General features: G+C 36.6%; 1 protein-coding gene across 5 annotated transcripts in view; it reads left to right on the plus strand.

The window, feature by feature from the left end:
* Nucleotides 1–21945, plus strand: part of ICA1L (islet cell autoantigen 1 like) — an 80162-nt gene that overhangs the window by 10962 nt on the left and 47255 nt on the right. For all 5 annotated transcript variants that reach the window (XM_072813061.1, XM_072813060.1, XM_072813057.1 and 2 more), the window contains exons 2-5: nucleotides 1864–2014; nucleotides 16277–16445; nucleotides 19042–19114; nucleotides 20633–20756. In XM_072813061.1, the coding sequence (XP_072669162.1) occupies nucleotides 1989–2014; nucleotides 16277–16445; nucleotides 19042–19114; nucleotides 20633–20756 (392 nt within the window). In that variant the 5' untranslated portion in view covers nucleotides 1864–1988. The remainder of the gene's footprint in view (nucleotides 1–1863; nucleotides 2015–16276; nucleotides 16446–19041; nucleotides 19115–20632; nucleotides 20757–21945) is intronic.

The raw sequence follows: 21945 nt of genomic DNA on the forward strand, positions 1-21945 counted from the left end.
TCTTTCCCAGAAGCTGTTAACCTTTTAAATCATTGTTCATCTAACAGATGAACATATTTTTCTTTGATTTGTACTTCCTTTTTTTTTTCATTTGTACTTCTTGAGTTACAAAAGAGAGTAAATAACGTTTTTGTGTATTCATTGGATTTTTGATGTTCTTTTCTAAATTGCTTATTCTTTTGTCTTCATCTTTCAAATGATGAGTTTGTATTTTCAGTTATGAGTTCTCTAATTTAAAAATACTAAATTTTTCTTCTTTATATCTTACCTTGTCCAGCTATATCTTTTCAAGATTTGCTTATGGTGCCTTTATTATATAAATTTAAATTTTTTAACAATATACTACATGATTTCTGTGCTGGTATCCTGTTAGAATGATTTCTGACCCCAAACTTATCAAACATTCTGTATTTTCACATGATGTTGTTATAAGGTTTTAACATTTAAATTTTTAGCCATCCTTACATTGACTAAGAATCACTTTTTTTCAAACAGTTAATTGTCCAATGATAGTTATTGAATAACATATCCCTTTCCTACTGATTTGAAATGCTATATTGATTATAGTGGGCTGAATGTGACCCCCAAAGACAACCAGTCCTAAGTCCTGCAATCTGTGAATGTCACCTCATATGGTAAAGTTTTACAGATGTGATTGAGTTATGGATCTTTTGAAGTAAGATGATTCTGGATTACCTGGGAAGATTCTAAATGCTATCACAAGTGTCCTTATTTTAGAGAGAGGCAGAGGGAGATGAAGCACATACACAGAGGAGAAGGCAAGGTGTGAAGTCAGAGGCAGAGATTGGGGTTATGTTGCCACTATTCAAGGACTGCCAGCAGTCACCAGTACCTGGAGGAGAGAAGGAAGCATCTCTCCTAAGCTTCCCAGAGAATCCAGCCCTGCTGATACCCTGATTTTACACTTCTGGCCTCCAGAACTCAGATAATAAATTTCTGTTTTTTAATGCTACCGAGTTTGTGATAGTTTGTCTCAGCAGCCACGGGAAATTAATACATTGATCATATATATACCTATTCTTTGATATTTTTGGGTCTCTTTGTAAATTTTATTTTCATTTATTCCACTGTTGTGTCTGTCCTGCTGCCAGTACCATTCTGTTTTAACTAGTAAGGTTCACATTCAGATTTATTTTTTAAAAAAGTTAAGATTTATTTATTTGAGAGAGAGTTTGAGAAGGCAGAGGGGCAGAGGGAGGAGGAGAATCTCCAGCGACTCCATGCTGAGCTCAGAGCCCAACATGGCTCAGTCTCACAACTCTGAGATCAAGATCTGAGCCAAAACCAAGAATCAGATGCTCAACCAACTGTGCCATCCAGGGACCCTTCCTTATTCTTTTATTATTCCTTTTTGAGGATATTAGTTAGAGGGTTGTGTTTTGTTTTGTTTCCCTTCTATGTTGTCTTAATTTCCTTCAGCTATTTTCTTTTTCCTATTTGTTGGTTTAGGTTAGAGGTCTTTCTTGATGGAGACTTCCCTCAGATACCTGTAGATCTTTGGTTTTCTGTTTATATTTAAGAGGAAGACTCTAACAAAACTAATCAGAAGCTTTGTATATATGAGTGAGCTTGTCAACTGGCTAATTTTGCTCTAGAGTAAATAGGCAAAGATCCTTTTATGATGTCCAAATGACATACTCCTTTTCTCTGAAGCTTTTAATTCTTTCCAGAAAAAAGAATGTTACAGTCCTTTCTGAGGAATGGAAAGGTGTGTGTGTGTGTGTGTGTGTGTGTGAGGGGGGGGGGGAGAGAAAGCTTTGCTACTGGTGAACAAAGAATGGAAAAAGAACTTGACATTCAAAGTTCTGTATGTAGGCTTTCACTTTATCATTTTGTTTTTAGGCCGAGTCTTCTGCAGTGTTGTCTTACTGAAGTCCAGAACTTCCTTGGTTCAATTTACTCAACTCTCATTGAGTGGCATAGAATAGAAGGGGCCTCAAGGTCCAGACAGCTGTATAAAGACTTCAATGAATCCTCCTTCCACTTCCAAATGGTGAGTCTTTATCTGCAAGATAATTGACTCACTGCTTATTAGCATTAGTTGTTAGTTGCTTAGGTAACAACTTTTTCTCCAAAAATGTACTCAAGTTTCTCATCTGCTTTGTCACTATACTTACTCTCCCTATACTTATGAGTTAATTGCTTGCTTTTCTGTTTTATGTTTTTACTGTTATTTTAGTGGATTAGGGAAAGGAAAGCAGGTAAGTGCATGTGGTCAATCTGCATTTTTAACAGGGCACCTAATTTTTTAATACCTGAATGACCTCTTCCAGGAATGTTGAGCTTTAAAATTTTAAATTTAAAAATCAGTTAAGTAAAAAGTTTCAGGTTTTAAAAATTTACATCCTATATATTTTTGTTTATTTATAGGCTGTATGTAATCATTAAAATAACATCTTATACTTGTATACAAATTTATTTTTTTAAGTAAGGTCTGTTCCTAATGCGGTACATGAACTCACAACCCTGAGGTCAAGAGTTGCATGCTCTACCAAATAAGCCAGGCAGACACCTCACAACTTTATACTTTTCAAAGAAATTTTGCGTGTTATTCCATTTGATCCTCATAATATGAGAGGCTCTGCACTTGGGAAGGTTGAGCATAACAGAAGGCTGGAAGAAGTATTGGCCTGAAATATGCAGTGAAGTTGGAAATATTCTTAAGTTTCCTAGGAGATTAGCTTTATTTTTTTAATTTAAATTGTTTTCCAGCCTATAGTATAACACTCAGTGCTCATCCCATCAAGGGCCTTCCTTAATGCCGGTCACCCAGTTACCCCATTCCCCCATCCACCTCCCCTTCTACGACTCTTTGTTTCCCAGAGTTAGGAATCTCTCATGGTTTGTCTTCCTCTCTAATTTTTCCCAACTCAGTTTCCCCCCTCATGTGTGAAACTATGATAATTGTCTTTCTCCGATTGAAGGAGATTAGCTTTAATATCATTTTAACATAAGAATTTAGTAATTGATACTTTAAACTGTTAAAAGGATTTTAAATATAGTTTTTTAGCCATTCTTTCAAAAATATTTCTTTTGGCTCACTTCCTTTTCCTTAATATAATGTATAAGATTAAAAAAAATTTTTTTAAGTAATCTTGACACCCAATGTGGAGCTTGAACTCACGATTCAGAGATCAAGAATCGCATGCTCCACTGAGTGAGTCAGCCAGGCACCCCTTTATTTAATATTTTTATTTTCTACTTTTTACTTAAAAAAATTTATTTTTAATTAAAAAAATTTTAAGTAATCTCCACACCCAACATGGGTATTGAACTCATGACCCTAAGATCAAGGATCAGACACCCTATTGACTGAACCAGCCAGGTACCCGTCTTAATATATTGTTTATAGTTTGAATGGTCTTACTGATTTCTTTTTTTTTTTTTTTTAAAGATTTTATTTATTTATTCATGATAGTCACAGAGAGAGAGAGAGAGAGAGGCAGAGACACAGGCAGAGAGAGAAGCGGGCTCCATGCAGGGAGCCCGATGTGGGATTCGATCCCGGGTCTCCAGGATCGCGCCCTGGGCCAAAGGCAGGCGCCAAACCGCTGCGCCACCCAGGGATCCCTGGTCCTACTGATTTCATCAAAATTTTTCTTTTTTTTTATTTATTTATTTATTTTTTTAATTTTTATTTATTTATGATAGTCACACACACAGAGAGAGAGAGAGAGAGAGGCAGAGACACAGGCAGAGGGAGAAGCAGGCTCCATGCACCGGGAGCCCGACGTGGGATTCGATCCCGGGTCTCCAGGATTGCTCCCTGGGCCAAAGGCAGGCGCTGAACCGCTGCGCCACCCAGGGATCCCCATCAAAATTTTTCAAGTCTTGTTTTCTAGTAATCTATTTTATTTATTTATTTATTTATTTATTCATTCACTCATTCATTCATTCATTCATGAGAGACACACACAGAGAGAGAGGCAGAGACACAGGCAGAGGGAGAAGCAGGCTCCATGCAGGGAGCCAGACGTGCGACTTGATCCCAGGTCTCCAGTATCACACCCTGGGCTGAAGGTGGCGCTAAACCACTGAGTCACCGGGGCTGCCCTCTAGTAATCTATTTTAAATGCTATTCATATATTCTTTATGAAATGATATAATTAAGGTGATGTAAGTAAATCATATTTCTATAGTAAATTCTTAAACAGAAAGTCTGAAAAGTAGGTAATAATCCTGAGGCATCACTTTTGGGGAAAAAAATGAGCTCTGATTTGTCTTTTTTTAACTTCTTTAGAGACTAAAATTATGCTAACTACCAAAATTATAGACTACTTCTTTTTTTTTTTTTTTTTAATTTTTTTTATTTATTTATGATAGGCACACAGTGAGAGAGAGAGAGAGGCAGAGACACAGGCAGAGGGAGAAGCAGGCTCCATGCACCGGGAGCCTGACGTGGGATTTGATCCTGGGTCTCCAGGATCGCGCCCTGGGCCAAAGGCAGGCGCTAAACCGCTGCGCCACCCAGGGATCCCTAGACTACTTCTATAAAAATAAATTTTATTATAACTAGAAATTCAAATGTAGTTTACAATCAAAACTTGATTTTGTTAATACCTGTCTCTCTTGTTTTCATTCTTATAAACAACACCAATTTTTATGTATCTATCTGGTTCTTGGAAACCTGTAGGTTTTTCAAAGTTGGGTTGCCTGGAAATTAGTTAACTAAATATTGTGTATTTCAGTTAACTCACTATAAGATAGGAGACATCTTTAATCACACCTTTCCCACCTTCAAAATGGAAAAGAACATTGCTTGTGGAATCAAAAAGCCTGGACGTGGGGACATCTGGGTGGCTCAGCGGTTTAGTGACTGCCTTTGGCTAGGGCATGATCCCAGAGTCCCAGGATGGAGTCCCACATGGGGCTTCCTGCATGGAGCCTGCTTCTCCCTCTGCCTGTGCCTCTCTGCCTCTCCCTCTCTCTCTCTCTGTCTCTCATGAATAAATAAAATCTTATAAAAACAAAACCAAACCTGGATGTGTACTAAGTATCAGGGTGTTCTTAATGTACATGTATCTTTGAAAAAGTTCCTTTAATTTCACAGAGCCTCAGTGATCTCCTTTATAAAACTGGAATAATAAAATCAATCATTTCTAGCTTTCGGGGTTATTATAAGGATCACATTTGATGAAATGTGTGACAACTTTAAAAATTGTCAAGAGTTCTACAAGTATAATTATTATTTTAGTATATAGTAATACTAAGATTATAAAAAATGTCTAGATATTGTAAGCCTCCCATAAGACTTTACCATTTATATAATTTTGAATTCTTTTAGAAAAATAATTAAGCTGTAGTCCTTTTATAAGAATATTTGGTCAAGATGATAACCTCTCTGTGGGTGACCTTCCTGTTTAATATGGGATTTTGAATGTAAGTAATTGCCATAATCCTTCTATTTTAGATAGATATAGGTCTGTATTTAATTTAATTTTCTCATATCGGTGTCTTTTTTTTTTTTTTTAAGATTTTATTTATTTATTCATGAGAGACACAGAGAAAGGTAGAGACCTAGGCTGAGGGAGAAGCAGGCTCCCTGTGGGAACCTGTTGCGGGGCTTGATCCCAGGACCCTGGGATAATGACCTGAGTCAAAGGCAGATGCTTAACTACTGAGCCCTCAGGTGCCCCTCATATTGGTGTCTTATTAGTGTTATGATTGCAGTGCCAAGTTACAGCACCCAGAACAAAGCCAACATTTAACATACATGTGAAACTGACTTCCTCATTGGGACTACTTGGAAATTTCAGCTAATTTAGTTCACTAATTCTAATGTCCATGGTATTTACTAATTTCATTTTTTAAAAGATATTATTTATTTGTAGAAAGCATGAGTGAGAGTAGGGAGAGCAGCAGAGGGAGAGGGAGAAGCAGATTCCCCACTGAGCATGGAGCTTGGGGCTTGATCCCAGGACCAAGAGATCAGGACCCGGGCCAAAGGCAGATGCTTAACTGACTGAGCCACTCAGGTGCCCCTTTTGTATTTTATTAATTTCAATTACTCTAGTCCTGTAATACTTCTTGTATCTCAGTAACCAAATCATATTTGGCTAAACAACAGTTAAATTTATGTATCTGAAAGGATTCATGTTTGTAGCCTTTATACAATTCTAGTCAAATATTAAAGCTGGTACTTTATATATAATATATCCATTGGTGCAGTTTCAGGAAGATTGTCAATCAGTGACTTGATAGACTTTCAAATCAGTAGTCCCTAATAATATTAGTGGGCTTCAGTTTATCTCCATGTATGACAGGGAGCAAACTTAATCTACTCATTGATTGACTAGAACTAAAAACCATTTCCAAATTAATGGACAGTTGATAAAAGATTAGTCAGGTAGTATCTTTAAAAATTAATTATATATAATATATGTTAGATATATATATTATGTTATATATAATGTATGTGTATATTTATGTATGTATATACATATATGCATATGAACAAAGAATAAACATTTTCTTATTACAAACAGTAAAGCTTAAAGAGACTTATGATTCTTCAAAGTATACTTTTGAGAATCATGGTCTAGATTGGGGGTCTGTAAACTTTTTCTATAAAAGGCCATATAGTCAGTAATTATGGCTTTGTGAGCCATGGAATCTGGTGGTTTAACTACTTAATCTACTTAACTCTACTGCTGTAGCAAAACAACTCAGAACTAGTTTTTCTGCAGACCAGTTTGCCAGTCAGCCTAGATCAACTCTTGACTTGAGATGTGTTCTCAGTTAAGTAGATCATTTGCCCACAAAGCACTTTCTTCAGAGATGAGTTGGATTACACTGGTAAACCTGAGTTCCTTTTATTAGGTTGAACCATGTGAAATTGCTAGTTTTGTAGGTCAAAAATGGTCTAATGTTATCAATTTCTTATTGATCAGTTATCTATTTTATTAATGAAAACATTTTTTGTATATTTTTTTATTGGAGTTCGATTTGCCAACATATAGTATAACACCCAGTGCTCATCCCATCAAGTGACCCCCTCAGTGTCCATCACCCAGTCACCCTAATGAAAACTTTAATAAGTACATACAGTCTTTTGCTAATGTACCAGTGAATGATTTTGTAACAAATGAGGATAAACAATACTCTAATCCCTTTATAGCATTGTTGAATGTTAGAATTAAAAAAAAATTTTTTTTTAAAGATTTTATTTATTTATTCATGAGACAGAGAGGCAGAGACACACAGGCAGAGGGAGAAGCAGGCTCTAAGCAGGGAGCCTAATGTGGGACTGGATCCCGGGTCTCCGGGATCACAACCTGGGCTGAAGGCGGTGCTAAACTGCTGAGCCACCTGGGCTGCCCTGAATGTTAGAATTAATGTAAACTTTTCACTCTGACTCTAGATAGAATATGTTTTCTGTATGTAATTGTTTTATACTCTTAGTTATGATAAGGCATTTTATTTTTTCTTTAAGATTTTATCTACTTATTCATGAGAAACAGAGAGAGAGGTAGAGACACAGGCAGAGGGAGAAGCAGGCTCCATGCAGGGAGCCCAACATGGGACTCAACCCCGGGTCTCCAGGATTATGCCCTGGGCTAAAGGCAGTGCTAAACCGCTGAGCCACCCAGGCTGCCCCATAAGGCTTTTTATAAGCCTTCTGTCAGTTTCTCATTTTATAGAAGTCTCCATCCCGGGGATCCCTGGGTGGCTCAGTGGTTTAGCACCTGCCTTTGGCCCAGGGCATGATCCTGGAGTCCTGGGATCAAGTCCCGCGTTGGGCTCCTGGCATGGAGCCTGCTTCTGCCTCCTCCTGTGTCTCTGCCTCTCTCTCTCTCTCTCTCTCTCTCTAGGTCTACCATAAATAAATAAATAAATCTTAAAAAAAAAAGTCTCCATCCCTTTTTTTTTGTATATATTTTTTATTGGAGTTCGATTTGCCAACATATAGCATAACACCCTGTGATCATCCCGTCAAGTGCCTCCCTCAGTGCCCATCACCCAGTCACCCTTTCCACCACCCCTTGTTCATTTCCCAGAGTTAGGTGTCTCTCATGGTTTGTCTCCCTCACTGATATTTCTCACTCATTTTCTCTCCTTTCCCCTTTATTTCCTTTCACTATTTTTTATATTCCCCAAATGAACGAGACCATATGTTTGTCCTTCTCTGATTGACTTACTTCACTCAGCATAATACCCTCCAGTCCCATCCATTTTGAAGCAAATGGTGGGTATTTGTCGTTTCTAATGGCTGAGTAATATTCCATTGTATACATATACTATATCTTTGTCTCCATCCCTTGAATCAAAATAGAAAATTGAACTAGATTTAACGTGATTTAAGTATCTCTTATACAGAGAACACATTTTTCATTAACCTATATCATTCATATCATAGTGAATCCATAACATAATACCAAGAGCCTGGTCCAAATTTAATTCACCTTCCTTGAACCCTCTCCAAATTTTACCACCTTTCTGCTTTTTTTTTTCTTTTTTAAAGATTTTGTTTATTTATTCATGAGAGACACACAGAGACAGGCAGAGACATAAGTAGAGGGAGAAGCAGGTTCCCTGCAGGGGCCTGATGTGGAACTTGATCCCAGGACCCCGGGATCATGCCCTGAGCCAAAGGCAGACACTCAACCATTGAGCCACCCAGGTGCTTCTCTTCTCTGCTTTCTTTTTTGAAGGTCTCATCAATTCCCACTGCTTAAATGTCTTTTTATAGCTAACTCCTAAATCACTGTTCCTTTTTTTTTTTTTTTTTTTTTTTTGCGGGGTAGGGACAGAGGAAGAGGGAGAGAGAGAATCTTATGTTCCATGCTCAGTGCCAAACATGGGGCTCAATCTCACAACTCTGCAATCATGACCTGAGCCAAAATCAAGAGGCAGTCAGTTGGTTAAATAACCACCCAAATCACCATTTCTAATCTGAGTGCCAGTAAAAATTAAAATGAAAAACTACAAAATAATACTTCTTAAATACTCAAAATTTCTAAGTGCTTCACATCGATTTTCTCATTTAATTCTTATAACAATCTATTTACTTCATTATTCCTGTTTTACTGATGAGAGAACTAAAGGTCAGAGAGACTAATAAAACTCACACAAGATCCCACAGCTAGTAAGTAGTAGAGTTATTAAGTTCAAACCTAGCAATCTGACTAGAGACCCACGCTTGAAACAATCTTTATCACTACAGTTGTAATTGCTTTTTAATTATTTCTGTAAACTCAGATGCCACTTAACATTTCCGACTCAGAATTTCACATATCAGATGCAAAATGTTCCCATTTCTTTTCCTAATTCTCCTTATTTTTCAGGAGCAAAACTGATAAGTCATTGCTAACCAAATTCTATATAGATTATTCCTTCAAGGTTAGCCCCGGTGGCGCAGTGGTTTAGCGCCGCCTGCAGCCCAGGGCATGATCCTGGAGACCCTGGATCGAGTCCCACATCACGCTCTCTGAATGGGGCCTGCTTCTCCCTCTGCCTGTGTCTCTGCCTCTCTCTCTGTCTCTATGAGTAAATAAATAAAATCTTAAAAAAAAAAAAAGATTATTCCTTCAAATCTGTTTTTAGGGTATTGTCCTTGGTCCTGATTCTTATTAGATTATGTCTGGAATGTGGAAAGATTGTTACTAAGGAAAGATTGTTACTGTTTAACCTTTCTGCTGCTCAAAAAACCTTTATTGGTACCACATTACCTATTAAATATAGAGACCACTACAATCTATCAGCAATCTATCCTTTTCTTTTTCAGTCTATTTTTGGAATGCCATTTCCTTGTCTCATGCTATTAAGATCTCTGTTTTTTGTTTTTGTTTTGTTTTAAGATTTTATTTATTCATGAGAGACACAGAGAGAGAGAAAGAGAGGCACAGACACAGGCAGAGGGAGAAGCAGGCTCCATGCAGGAAGCCTGACATGGGACTTGATCCTGGGTCTCCAGGATCACACCCTGGGCTGAAAGCGGTGCTAAACCGCTAAGCCACCCGGGCTGCCCAAGATCTCTATGTTTCTTCAGTATTTCACTTGTGGTACCTAGCATACCTGAATTCTAATCTTATTTCTTTTATTAATAGGTGTGAGATTGTTGGTAAGAGAGGGAAATAGGAGCTCCCTTGTAAATAATGTTCATGTGGCATTAATACATAGTCTTTGTAATAACTTCTCAGTCTTTTTTAATGTACTTGCTAATTCATAAGTAAAATTGCTATTTAAGAGTATAACTATTTAATGTGTACTTAACAATGAATGAATGGATGACTCTCATCTTTGGATAAGAGCTTGCTAGTGCTGCATAATAATAATAAATAAAATATGAGAAAGACAAAACCAAAAAGATATAAATGGGCTTGATAATCAGGTAAACATTTTTCAAAATAATAGTTATGCAAAAGCTAGTTATACATGTTAATAGTAGTAAATTGGTAAACTACAGAAAACTATCACTCTTTATCCCACTGTAGAGAAAAAATTTATTGACATTTTGGAGTGTTTCTTATCATTAGTTGAAATCATTAACAAACTTTGATCCTTTGGGGAAATGCTAATTGTAAGAAAACTTATGGTTTGGGAGCCAGAGTAATCAGGAGTACTATATTAATATTAAACAGCAAACTTGTCTAATGTATTTTCTTAATTGCACCAAGCAGTTACGTTATATTTAGTCAAAAGTCTTTACAGATTATTTTTCTCAAGGGAATTTTAGTACTTCCATCAGTCTACATATTACCATCAGTCTGATTTGCTTCCTTTTTAGTGATGTCACAGTAATGAGATACTAAAGTAAGTACAGAATTACCTCTGAAGAGAACATTGATTTAAGATTTGTACTCCAAATCCAAGGGATAGATAAAAAATAGAAATTGTTTCATGCAAAAAGGAATAAAGTGTTCTATACGGTGACTGTGTTCAAGTAAAAAAAAAAAATACTCTTACTGGAAATAAAGATTTCTAGTTAAGATGGCATAGTAACATTTGCTCTCAACTTATGGTAATTAGAAAAAAATTAAGAAGCAACCCCAAAAAGATGTATCTTAGCTAGATAATAAGATAATTATGAACCAAAAACAAAATAGAAAAATAAAGTAGTGAGTGGAGCTGAAACAGATGTGCTGAGCTCACAGTATAGAAATAGGCTCTGGCATTTAGGAGTTCAGTTTCTGCAGGTTAGTAGAAATTAAAGTGTTTCCCATGCACTGTTTCTTCAGACCTGATTAGGTCAATAGTATTTCAGTTATCATTCTAACAGAGGCTCTAAGGTAACCGTTTAAGATGCTGTGGAAGTGGGAACCCTGAAGGTGAACTGGAAACAAGTGAATAACCAGTAGTAAAGAGGAATAACCACTGAGGAGAAGGAAAAAATTAAAGATTCTGTACTCACAATAAGCCTATAAAATTCAGCCAACAAAATTGACATTTGGAACATGAATTCATTGCAGGTGAAAATAATTTTATGGAAAAGTCTAAGAATACTATATATTTATGCTGCTACAGAGAAAAATTATAGAATGTTAACTGTTAAAAAAGACATGAAATTAGAAGAATATGAAGAAGAACCAATTAGAAATCTTGGAAATTACAAAAGAAAGAAATCAAGAAGCAGTCACTGGATACTAAAAAAACGTCAATAGCTGTGATGAACTCTAGACAGAACTGTAAAAGAGAATTTATAAATTGGAAGATTGTAGTGAGGAATTTACCCAAAATACGGCACAGAAAAACAGATACAAAAATGATCCATTAAGATGTATAAAGAGGGGATCCCTGGGTGGCTCAGCGGTTTGGCACCTGCCTTCAGCCCAGGGCGTGATCCTGGAGTCCTGGGATCAAGTCCCACGTCGGGCTCCCTGCATGGAGCCTGCTTCTCCCTCTGCCTGTGTCCCTGCCCGCCCCGCCCCCTTTCCGTGTCTCTCATGAATAAATAAATAAAATCTTAAAAAAAAAAAAAAAGATGTATAATGAATAATACCCAAAAGAAGAAGTAGATAAAAAAGAAGAAATTATGGCTTAAAAGAAAGGACCTGAATCTCCAGAATGATAATACCCTACCAAAACATATCCTAGAGAGCCTGAGGGCATCAACATTAAATAGAATACTCTAAAAGATTCAAAAGATGATAAAATTTACTCAGAAAGAAGCGATAGTTTGACTCCAGAGTTCTCATTGACTACAGCAGATGCCCTAAGACATGGGGATTCTGTCTTCAAAGAATTAAACACTAAAGAATGCTATGTAATGGAAACAACAGAACACATGCATACATAGCAACGTATATAGGACCTAAAAACAAAGGGCTGAGTGAAAAATACCCAAAAAGTCAGAAATCTACAACACTGTAACATTTGTGTATGCTAGAATGTGTACATAACACATTTTAGAAGAATACATTCAGATAAAAAAGTACACATTTAACACATTAGAATGATTGTGAGGAGAGATGGAAATGAGAAAGGAGTTAAAAAAAATCAACGAACAAATAAAATGAATCTTGCATGGACCAATAGTGATAGCTTAAAAAAAAAGGAAAAATACAAGAAGTTGTTAGTCTAGACTTTTATATACAAGAAACATTGAATGGGGGCACCTGGGTGGCTCAGTCGGTTGAGTATCCAACTTTTGGTTTTGGCTTGGGTCATGATTTCGGAGTCCTGGGATCAAGCCCCACCTCAGGCTCCAAGCTCAGTGGGGAGTCTGAGGATTCTCTCCCTCTCCGTTGCCCTTCCCTCAGCTTGTGCTCTCACTCAAATAAATAAATCTTAAAAAAAAAAACAAAAACAAACATGAAAGAAAGCAAAATAGAGTTTCATAGATATCAAGACCAAGCATGGGCAGCCCTGGTGGTGCAGCGGTTTAGCGCTGCCTGCAGCCCGGGGTGTGATTCTGGAGACCCAGGATCGAGTCCCGCATTGGGCTTTCTGCGTGGAGCTTGCTTCTCCCTCTTCCTGTGTCTCTGCCTCTCCCTTCGCTCTCTCTGAATGAATAAATAAATAAATCTTTAAAAAAAAAAAAAAAAAAGACCAAGCATTTTTTACCCACAGGATTCACTATAAGAACTATTAAAGATGGACCGTTTCAAGAGCAAAGAAGGAAACTATAGGATATAAGAAATAATGGTTAGCTATCCTTTCTCTTCCCATTTGGGGAAACCTGCCCTAATCTAGTTACCTCTGACTAGTTGGCAAATTTGTTTAGTCCTGATGCTCAGTGAGGAGGACCATTTAGCTTTCACACTGAACTGTATCTACAAACTTTGCCATTGTTAATAACAAAAAATGGGATTTTTGGCTTTCAGCTACTATACCTTACATTATTTGTTTCCTAATTCTTTAGACCAATGCAGGGCAATAAAAAAAGAACACACTAGGGAAGCCTGGGTGGCTCAGCGATTTAGTGCCTGCCTTTGGCCCAGGGCGTGATCCTGGAGTCCTGGGATCGAGTTCCACGTTGGGCTCCTTGCGTGGAGCCTGCTTCTCCCTCTGCCTGTGTCTCTGCTTCTTTTCTTCTCTCTGTGTCTCATGAATAAATAAATAAAATCTTTTTTTTAAAAATGGCAGAATATTAGGATACCTGGATGGCACAGTTGGTTAAGTGTCTGACTCAATTTCGTCTCAGGTCATGGTCTTGGGGTTCTGGGATTGAGCCCCACATTGGGCTCTGTGTGGTCAGTGTGGGGTCTGCTTGGGATTCTCTTTTCCTCTCCTTCTGCCCCTCCCATCCATGTGCACGCTCTCTCTCTCTCTCTCTCTCTCAGATGAATAAATCTTAAAATGAAGAGTCTATTTTTAAAATGGCAGAATGTTGACAATTTAACTATTATATTTGTCTGCATATGTTGAACTATAACTTTTTTTTTTAGAGATTTTATTTATTCATGAGAGACAAGAGGCAGAGACCTAGGCAGAGGGAGAAGCAGGCTCCTCGCAGGGAGCCCAATGTGGGCTGGATTGGATTGGATTGCATTGGATCCTGGAACCCCAGGATCACATCCTGAGCCAAAGGCAGCCGCTTAACTGCCGAGTCACCCAGGCATCCCCGAACTATAACTTTTAAAGAAATTTTTTAAAAATTTCGTTTATTTGACAGAGCACAGGGGTAGGAGGCACAGAGTGAGAAGCACAAATATGCAAATCTCATCTTTTGTAGATTTACACCCCAGCCACTATCCTCCCCTTGCCAGAAAATGTGTGCTCTTTTCAGGCAGGATAGCTTCCAGAGAGGAAAGGGAGGACTAAGTTTATTTCTCTCAAGTCCAGTCTGGTAAGTTACTTTTTCTCCTCCATGAAGGAGATAATGAGGGAGTGGAGAGAGGCAAGGAATATACTCTTTGAGCTGTGTCAGCATTGCAGTTGAGGTGGAGAAGAGATGTTCTCTTCTGATGCTCCCTAAATTTTGTTCTCTTAACTGATCGGACCTAAGCTGACAGTCAGCTTAGTAGAAGAAATCAGCAGTTTGTCATAAAACTGGACTGACCCTCATGCTAATAACAGTCTAGAGGGAAAACTAAGTGGAAGCTGCCAAAGGAGACAAATTGGATGGGAAAGATGAACTGCAAGTTTTCTCTCAAGACTCTTTATGTGTTGGAACAATATAATGATTATGTCAAATCCAATTTGACTCTGTACCAAGATTAAATTCTTTTTCTATTTTCTGTCTCAACTTATGTCTAGCCAAGTTACCCAGCATAGCATATGAGAGGTTCTGCAGTTAGATGGTAACTCATCTAAACTGGATATCCAACGGCGAATATTCAGAGGATATCTGGCAAGTGGCCACTTGGGGAGTTTAGATTTTATCTTTGTTTTGTTTAATGCTTTTTATTTAAACCTACTTGGTCTGATATTAGTATGGCTATTCCTACTTTCGTTTCTATCTCATTTTGTTTGAGGTGGACCCCAAATAGCATGGAGTTGGATGTAGTTTTTTTGTTTTTTATGGTTTGAAATTGTTTATATTTGAAAGGAAGTTTGCATTTATCATACTAAATAGTGTCATTGTTCTTATTCTGTCATCTTAGTTTATATTGTTTGCCTTAGTCTTTTTTTTTTTTTTTTTTACTTATTTATTCATGAAAAACAGATAGAGAGAGGCAGAGACAGAAGCAGGCTCCACGCAGGAAGCCCGACACAGGAGTTGATCCGGCGTCTCCAGGATCACGCCCTGGGCCGAAGGTGGTGCTAAACTGCTGAGCCACCCAGGCTGCCCTGCCTTAGTCTTGTTTGATGTTGCTTTAATCTTGTTTTTCCCAGCCTGCTTGCTGGTTTTTCTTTTTTATTGTCTCTGGTAATTTAGAAAGCAGACATTCTGTTTTTATTTACTTTGTGATTACTTAAAAAAAAAAAAGAAAATGAACTTTTATTTCTTTACTAACATTAATAATACGTCAATATCTGTTGATTCCCCTGAAAACAAAAATCACGTACTTTAGTACCTCCCTGTGTTCCTGCCTCACACCATTTAATGGAATAATTTAGGCTTTTAAAACTATTATTATTTCTTTCTTTACGTTTCCTTAAGGAATACTTTTCACATTTGCATTTCCTGATATAGCCATATTAACTGTATTAAGAACTGCTCAGACATTAATTTTCAAGTTTGTCAGGTTATAATTTCCTTCTTTGTTTTTTTAATAACTTTTTAAACCTCAAATGGGGCTCAGCCTATGACCCCAGGATCAAGAGTTGCATACTGTTCAGACTGAGCCAGCTAGGCACTCCCCATCTTTATTTCTAACATATCTACCCTATACCTAAGTTTTTATTTCTGTTTATTTATTGAATACTAAAGTATTTCTTTGGTTTTTTTTTTTTTCCTTTGGGTTTTAAAGGAGAGTATGTATCTGAATCTTTGCATATCTGAGAATATTTATTAAATGTCTATTCTGACACAGCAGTTATAACTATAGCAAACTTTTCTAAGGAAATGATAGTAATATGCAAAGATGTGTATATAAATTCATTTTGCAGTATTATTACAAAGCAAAAATTACAAACTAATATATGTCTACAAATAGATTGGTTAAATAAAATTATTTCCAATAATTATAGCAGAATTATAATAGTTTTATCACATCTTCTAACTGAAATTAATGTAATTATCATTGACATTTTTGCCTGTTACTTGTACAAGTTGTATCATAAATTTAGACCATACAGAGCGAATATTAGTATGTGTAGCTATTAATATTCCACTTGATATATTTTTCACTTTTTCAATTGGATTAAATACTAGCTGACTAGATACATGTTATTGAAAAAAATTTAAGAAATTTTAATCTGTTCTTTGTAGTCACTCCATGGATTCCTTTGGGCAACCCAGACCAGAAGATAACCAGTCAGTAGTTAGCAGAATGCAAAAGAAATACTGGAAAACTAAGCAAGTCTTTATCAAAGCAACAGGAAAAAAGGAGGATGAGCACGTGGTGGCATCTGATGCTGAACTGGATGCTAAACTCGAGGTAAATTTGAAGATTCTTTGTATTTAAGAATGTATTTGTATTCTTTGTATTTAATTTGGAATTAAGACTGGAGAACTTGCAGATTTGATAATAGAATGTTCAGTTCTATTCATCTGTCAATCAGATCTTCTGAGTAGGTCACATTTCTCACAAATTGAGAATTGGCAGAACTGGTATTATAAATTGAAGAAAAAATAATTAAGTAATTTATCTGGCACAAGCATTAGTGTTTAAGCTAAATATTAATGAATCAATTATATTCCTAATTGGTACCGTATACTCCTTATATATCATGCCGTAATATTTTGTACTACTTTTACATGAAATCTTATACCTCACTGAAATTAATTGAAATCAAAGTGAGTGAGGGTTTTTATTTTTTTATTTTTTTAAGTTTATTTCTTATTTAAGTAATCTCTACACCTAATGTGGGGTTCAAACTCAGGACCCTGAGATCAAGAGCTGCATGCTCCACCAACTGAGTCAGCCAGTGACCCCTGAGTGAGGATTTTTATAAGTTAGTTTTTGTTTCTATAATTAAGGGATAGAGTTATTTGTAATGCATTTTTTTGGCTATGTTTTTCATTTTAAATAAAAGGAGTAATTCCCATGAAACGACTTTAAACCTGCAAGTGTTTTATACTTTTAAGTACTTAAGCTAATTGGAAGAAAGTTTCCTGTATATACAGAAAGGTCTGGGTTTTTAAATGCAGGTTTACTAATTCTATGTATGTATACTAATTGAAGATAGCCTTTAAAGATATTTCCAAGCAGGAGTTCTATTATGCTTGGAATATACTCATTTGTTGCAATCCTTAAAAAGTATAGGTCTCAAAATAGGTCATAATCTACCAAGTATTTTTATCCTACAAAATGTAAACTTATGGCCATAACAATGTGGAAATAACAAATTAACAAGCTTTTACTATTTGCATTGAAAAGTATTCTTCTTAGGATTCAATGACAAACGTGGAAAAAATTAAGTGACTTGATTATAAGTAATAAATGTTTTAAGGCTAAAGGAACTGTTCACTATTTCCTTTTTTTTTTTTTTCTGTTCACTATTTCCACATACGATTCCCACAGAAGTAGATTTTCCTGTCTTATTTATACATTGTCAGGGAATCCAAGAATATTTTATATTCCTGTACATTAGACAAATATTTGAAATCACCCAAGTACTTTCTCCCACAATTGTAGTATATTTTTTGAGAGTGAGATAATTTTTCATTGTGTGTATACTGAAATCATCATGTTGTTCACTTTAAATATATTACAATTTTGTCAAGTTATCCCTCCCTCACATTTAAACTTTCATTGTAAAAATAAAAAGCAATCATATATATAAATCTTTCAAAGGCCTATGGGAAAAAAACCAACCATGATCATTTCATCATAGTAGAACACTCATGTTTATATTCTTTTCTAGTCTTCCATATGAATTTAAAACAGCTTTTTAAGCTGGTAAGTCCATATACCACATTCATTTCAAACATACGTAAACTTAGGTGGAAAGTTAATAGTTGCTCCTCCATTTAGATTTTAGTCTATCACTGATCTTCCTTAGGTCTGATCACATATCAAAATAATAACAAAACTGTTTCAGAGAGGCAATTCAGGCTAAATGGTGACATCAGAAATTTTTTTGATATTCAAAGGGTTAGGGCCTAATACTGTGCTGTGCCAAGGTCTTTGTGAACTAAAGTCTTACAACAGTTTTTCAGCATGGGACTTCATGGGAAGAAGGCTGTCCCCTAAAACCTATTTATGCCACCTCATCTCCCTGGGAAAAACCTAAATTTATAGATGTGTGAGAAGAGTTACCTCATGTGTATAATGTATCCTAATCTTCAACTTTCATGTGCTTGCTTTGAAATGGGTGTCTACTGGATGTTTTATTTTTTGTTAGTTATTAGCAACAGTAGTAATGAAGGGAAAATTCTAAACAAAAACAATCCAAAAGTAATTTATTTTTGATATTGTAATACATTATTTAATTTTTTTAAAGATTTTATTTATTTATTCATGAGAGACAGAGAGAGAGAGAGAGGCAGAGACATAGGCAGAGGGAGAAGCAGGCTCCATGCGGGAGCCCAACATGGGACTCGATCCCGGGTCTCTAGGATCATGCCCTGGGCTGAAGGCAGCACTAAACCGCTGAGCCACCTGGGCTGCCCTATTATTTAATTTTTATGGTTATTCACTGGCCTGTTTTGCTTAGGATAATATTGTAGAAAAGCCAGATTGAAAGTTAACATTTTCTAAAATTATCTGTACTCTTCTCAATTGGCAGTATTTGAAACAGTTTATATTGGATTTACATTTTTGCTATTTAGGTAGTTTGGAGCTGAAAGGAGGACAGACTTCACAGTTACAAATTTTATTAGTTCCCATGTATTTATCACCATTTTTTCCAGCCCTCATGGGGGAATCTAAATTTTTTACATCAAAAATAAAATCAATACTGAAGTACATCAAAGTCAAGGAAAATAGACCTAGCACCTATAAAAAAAAATGTTCTACTTTCAAAGTGCTTATAACAGATATATTTGTTTATGGTTCTTTAAATTGTCCTAATAAAATTTATATTTCAAAGGTTTTTCACTCCATTCAAGAGACATGCACTGAACTTCTGAAGATAGTTGAGAAATACCAGCTAAGACTCAATGGTATGAAATCCTAATAATATCTATAAAATAGATATTATCCAATAATTCCCTTTGAAAATAAATAATTTACTTGTGTTTTTGAGAATGAAAGATTTAATGTAAAAACAGTAGTTTACTGAACTATTTTGTGAATGGTTCTTTATGACAAAGAGGTGACAGCAAATAGCAGTGGGAATGGGGAGCTAACAAGTGAGTGGGCTTGAGTTCCGCTGCTGCCTCAGAGGTATCGAGGGACTTCTCTTTCAGTTTGTTTTGTGTGTGTTTTTTTAAAAGAAGGCTCTATGCCCAGTGTGGGGCTTGAACTCAAGACCTCAAGATCAGAAGTCACATGTTCTACTGATTGAGCCAGCCAGGCACCCCTTCCCTTTTCAGTTTTTAAATCACTTTTTCCAAGCAATAAACCAGGGTGAAATTAGGGATGACTATAGTCATTTTTCACTTTAAGCTTATAATTTGAACACTTTATGGGCTCCTCCCCACACACTTACTGGTCTTATTGTGATTAGAGGGTCAGACTTCTAAAACTTTGTGGTCAAAGACCACTTTGTTTTTTTTTTTTATTTTTTTTATTTTTTAATTTTTATTTATTTATGATAGTCACACACACACACACACACACAGAGAGAGAGAGAGAGAGAGAGAGAGAGAGGCAGAGAAAGAAGCAGGCTCCATGCACCGGGAGCCCGACGTGGGATTCGATCCCGGGTCTCCAGGATCGCGCCCCGGGCCAAAGGCAGGCGCCAAACCGCTGCGCCACCCAGGGATCCCAAAGACCACTTTGTTTTGTGTTTTACTTTCAATCTGTTGTAAACTGACACTTTTGTAATATACAATAAAAAAGAATTTCTAGAAAAATGAAATTAAAGAAGATACGTAAAATATAAGCACACTTTTTTATTATTAGATTCAACAGATATAGTCAAATTAGTAAAAGTTTCTAAACAGCTTTGTTTAGTTTTGGTACTTGTCACAGGCCAGTGACAAATGGTTCTGGACTGGAATTGGTCAGTAGACCGCACTCTGAGTAGTAGTGTACTACATGACAACTTATAGGGTTTCAGCATAAAATTGTAGATGTCTATGAGCCTGAAATACTAAGCATAGGCCACTGAAGCCACGGTGGAAGTCAAGATTAAGTTTAGTTTAAATAGGAAACAAATACTTTGTAAGAGGCAATGATAAAATGCATGTCTACACATTTGGAAATGTATCATTTGTGGTTTTGTCATTTTGGAATTTTTTTTTCCACTAAAGATCAGTCTTTCCTGAAGCAAGGTCCATGAATTCACTACATTAGAACCATCTGGAATACTTGTGGGTAGGGGGAAGCGGATCCTCAGACCTATAAAATCAGAATCTCTGGAAATGGAGTCCCAGGAATTTGCATTTTTAAAATAAGCCTTTCCTTCCCCCAAGTAATTCTTGTGTATAGAGAATTATTGCTGTGAGAATTTTAGTTGTGTGTTTTAAACAAATGGTGAAATGAAACAGTTAACTATACTGTAATTTTTTTTCTAGTTATATCAGAGGAAGAAAATGAACTAGGGCTCTTTTTAAAGTTTCAAGCAGAACGGGATATGACACAAGCTGGTAAAATGATGGATGCTACTGGCAAGGCACTCTGTTCTTCAGCCAAGCAAAGGTTTACTATGTTTTACATCATCCTTTAATCTGTAGTCAACATACAGTTTTGACCTATGTATTTAAATTTGCATATTTATAAAGATTACTTATCATTCTAGTAAAGGGTTAAAAGAGAAATTTATTACAGCATATAATTGTTTTGATGCCTAACTTATTTTGTATGTAAAAGAATTACTTAGGGCAGCCCTGGTGGCGCAGCAGTTTAGCGCTGTCTGCAGCCCAGGGTGTGATCCTGGAGACCCGGGATCGAGTCCCGCGTCAGACTCCCTGCATGGGGCCTGCTTCTCCCTCTGCTTGTGTCTCTGCCTCTCGCGCGCTCTCTCTCTCTGTGTCTCTCATGAGTAAATAGATGAAATCTTAAAAAAAAAAAAAAAAGATTAAGAATTACTTAAAAATTGACATTCTAGGTTGCTTAATTCCTATAAATAGGCTTTAAGCCTATTTAAAATTTTTTTTAAAGATTTATTTATTTTATTGAGAGAGAGAAGAGACTGAGAGGCAGAGACACAGGCAGAGGGAGAAGCAGGCTCCATGCAGGGAGCCCGACATGGGACTCGATCCCGGGTCTCCAGGATCATACCCCCAGGCTGCAGGCAGCGCCAAACCACTGTGCCACTGGGGCTGCCCTATTTTTAAATTTCTTATGGTTTAATGTAACAGAGGCACACACATATAAAATATGAATATTTTAATTATTCTCTCTTTTCTTTGGATACTATACTATCTAGGAATACATTAGAATTTTTCCTCATTTTAAGCAAGGGCATTTTTTCTTCTTAATTATTTGGCATTTATCACTTTACAGATTTTTAACATGAAGATACCTACTGCAAAGAATCTCCTACATTTACTTTTTAAAAATATTTTATTTATTAGAGAGAGATTGAGAGAGAGAGAGAGAGGCAGAGGCAGAGGCAGAGACACAGGCAGACAGAGAAGCAGGCTCCATGCAGGGAGCCGGATGCGGAACTCGATCCCAGGACTCCAGGATTATGCCCTGGGCCAAAGGCAGGCACTAAACCACTGAGCCATCCAGGGATCCCTCTCCTGCATTTACTAAATACAGCCAAAATCTTTGCAGTTTCAGAAGAAAAATAAAAACAGGTCTTATCAGACCTATAATGATGATGTATAACTTAAGTGGCTTTATTCTGTAATACCACATCAATGCAAAACCCATCATTAAG

The sequence above is a fragment of the Canis lupus genome, chromosome 36, assembly GCF_048164855.1.
Source record: "Canis lupus baileyi chromosome 36, mCanLup2.hap1, whole genome shotgun sequence".
NCBI classification, from domain to species: Eukaryota; Metazoa; Chordata; class Mammalia; order Carnivora; family Canidae; genus Canis; species Canis lupus.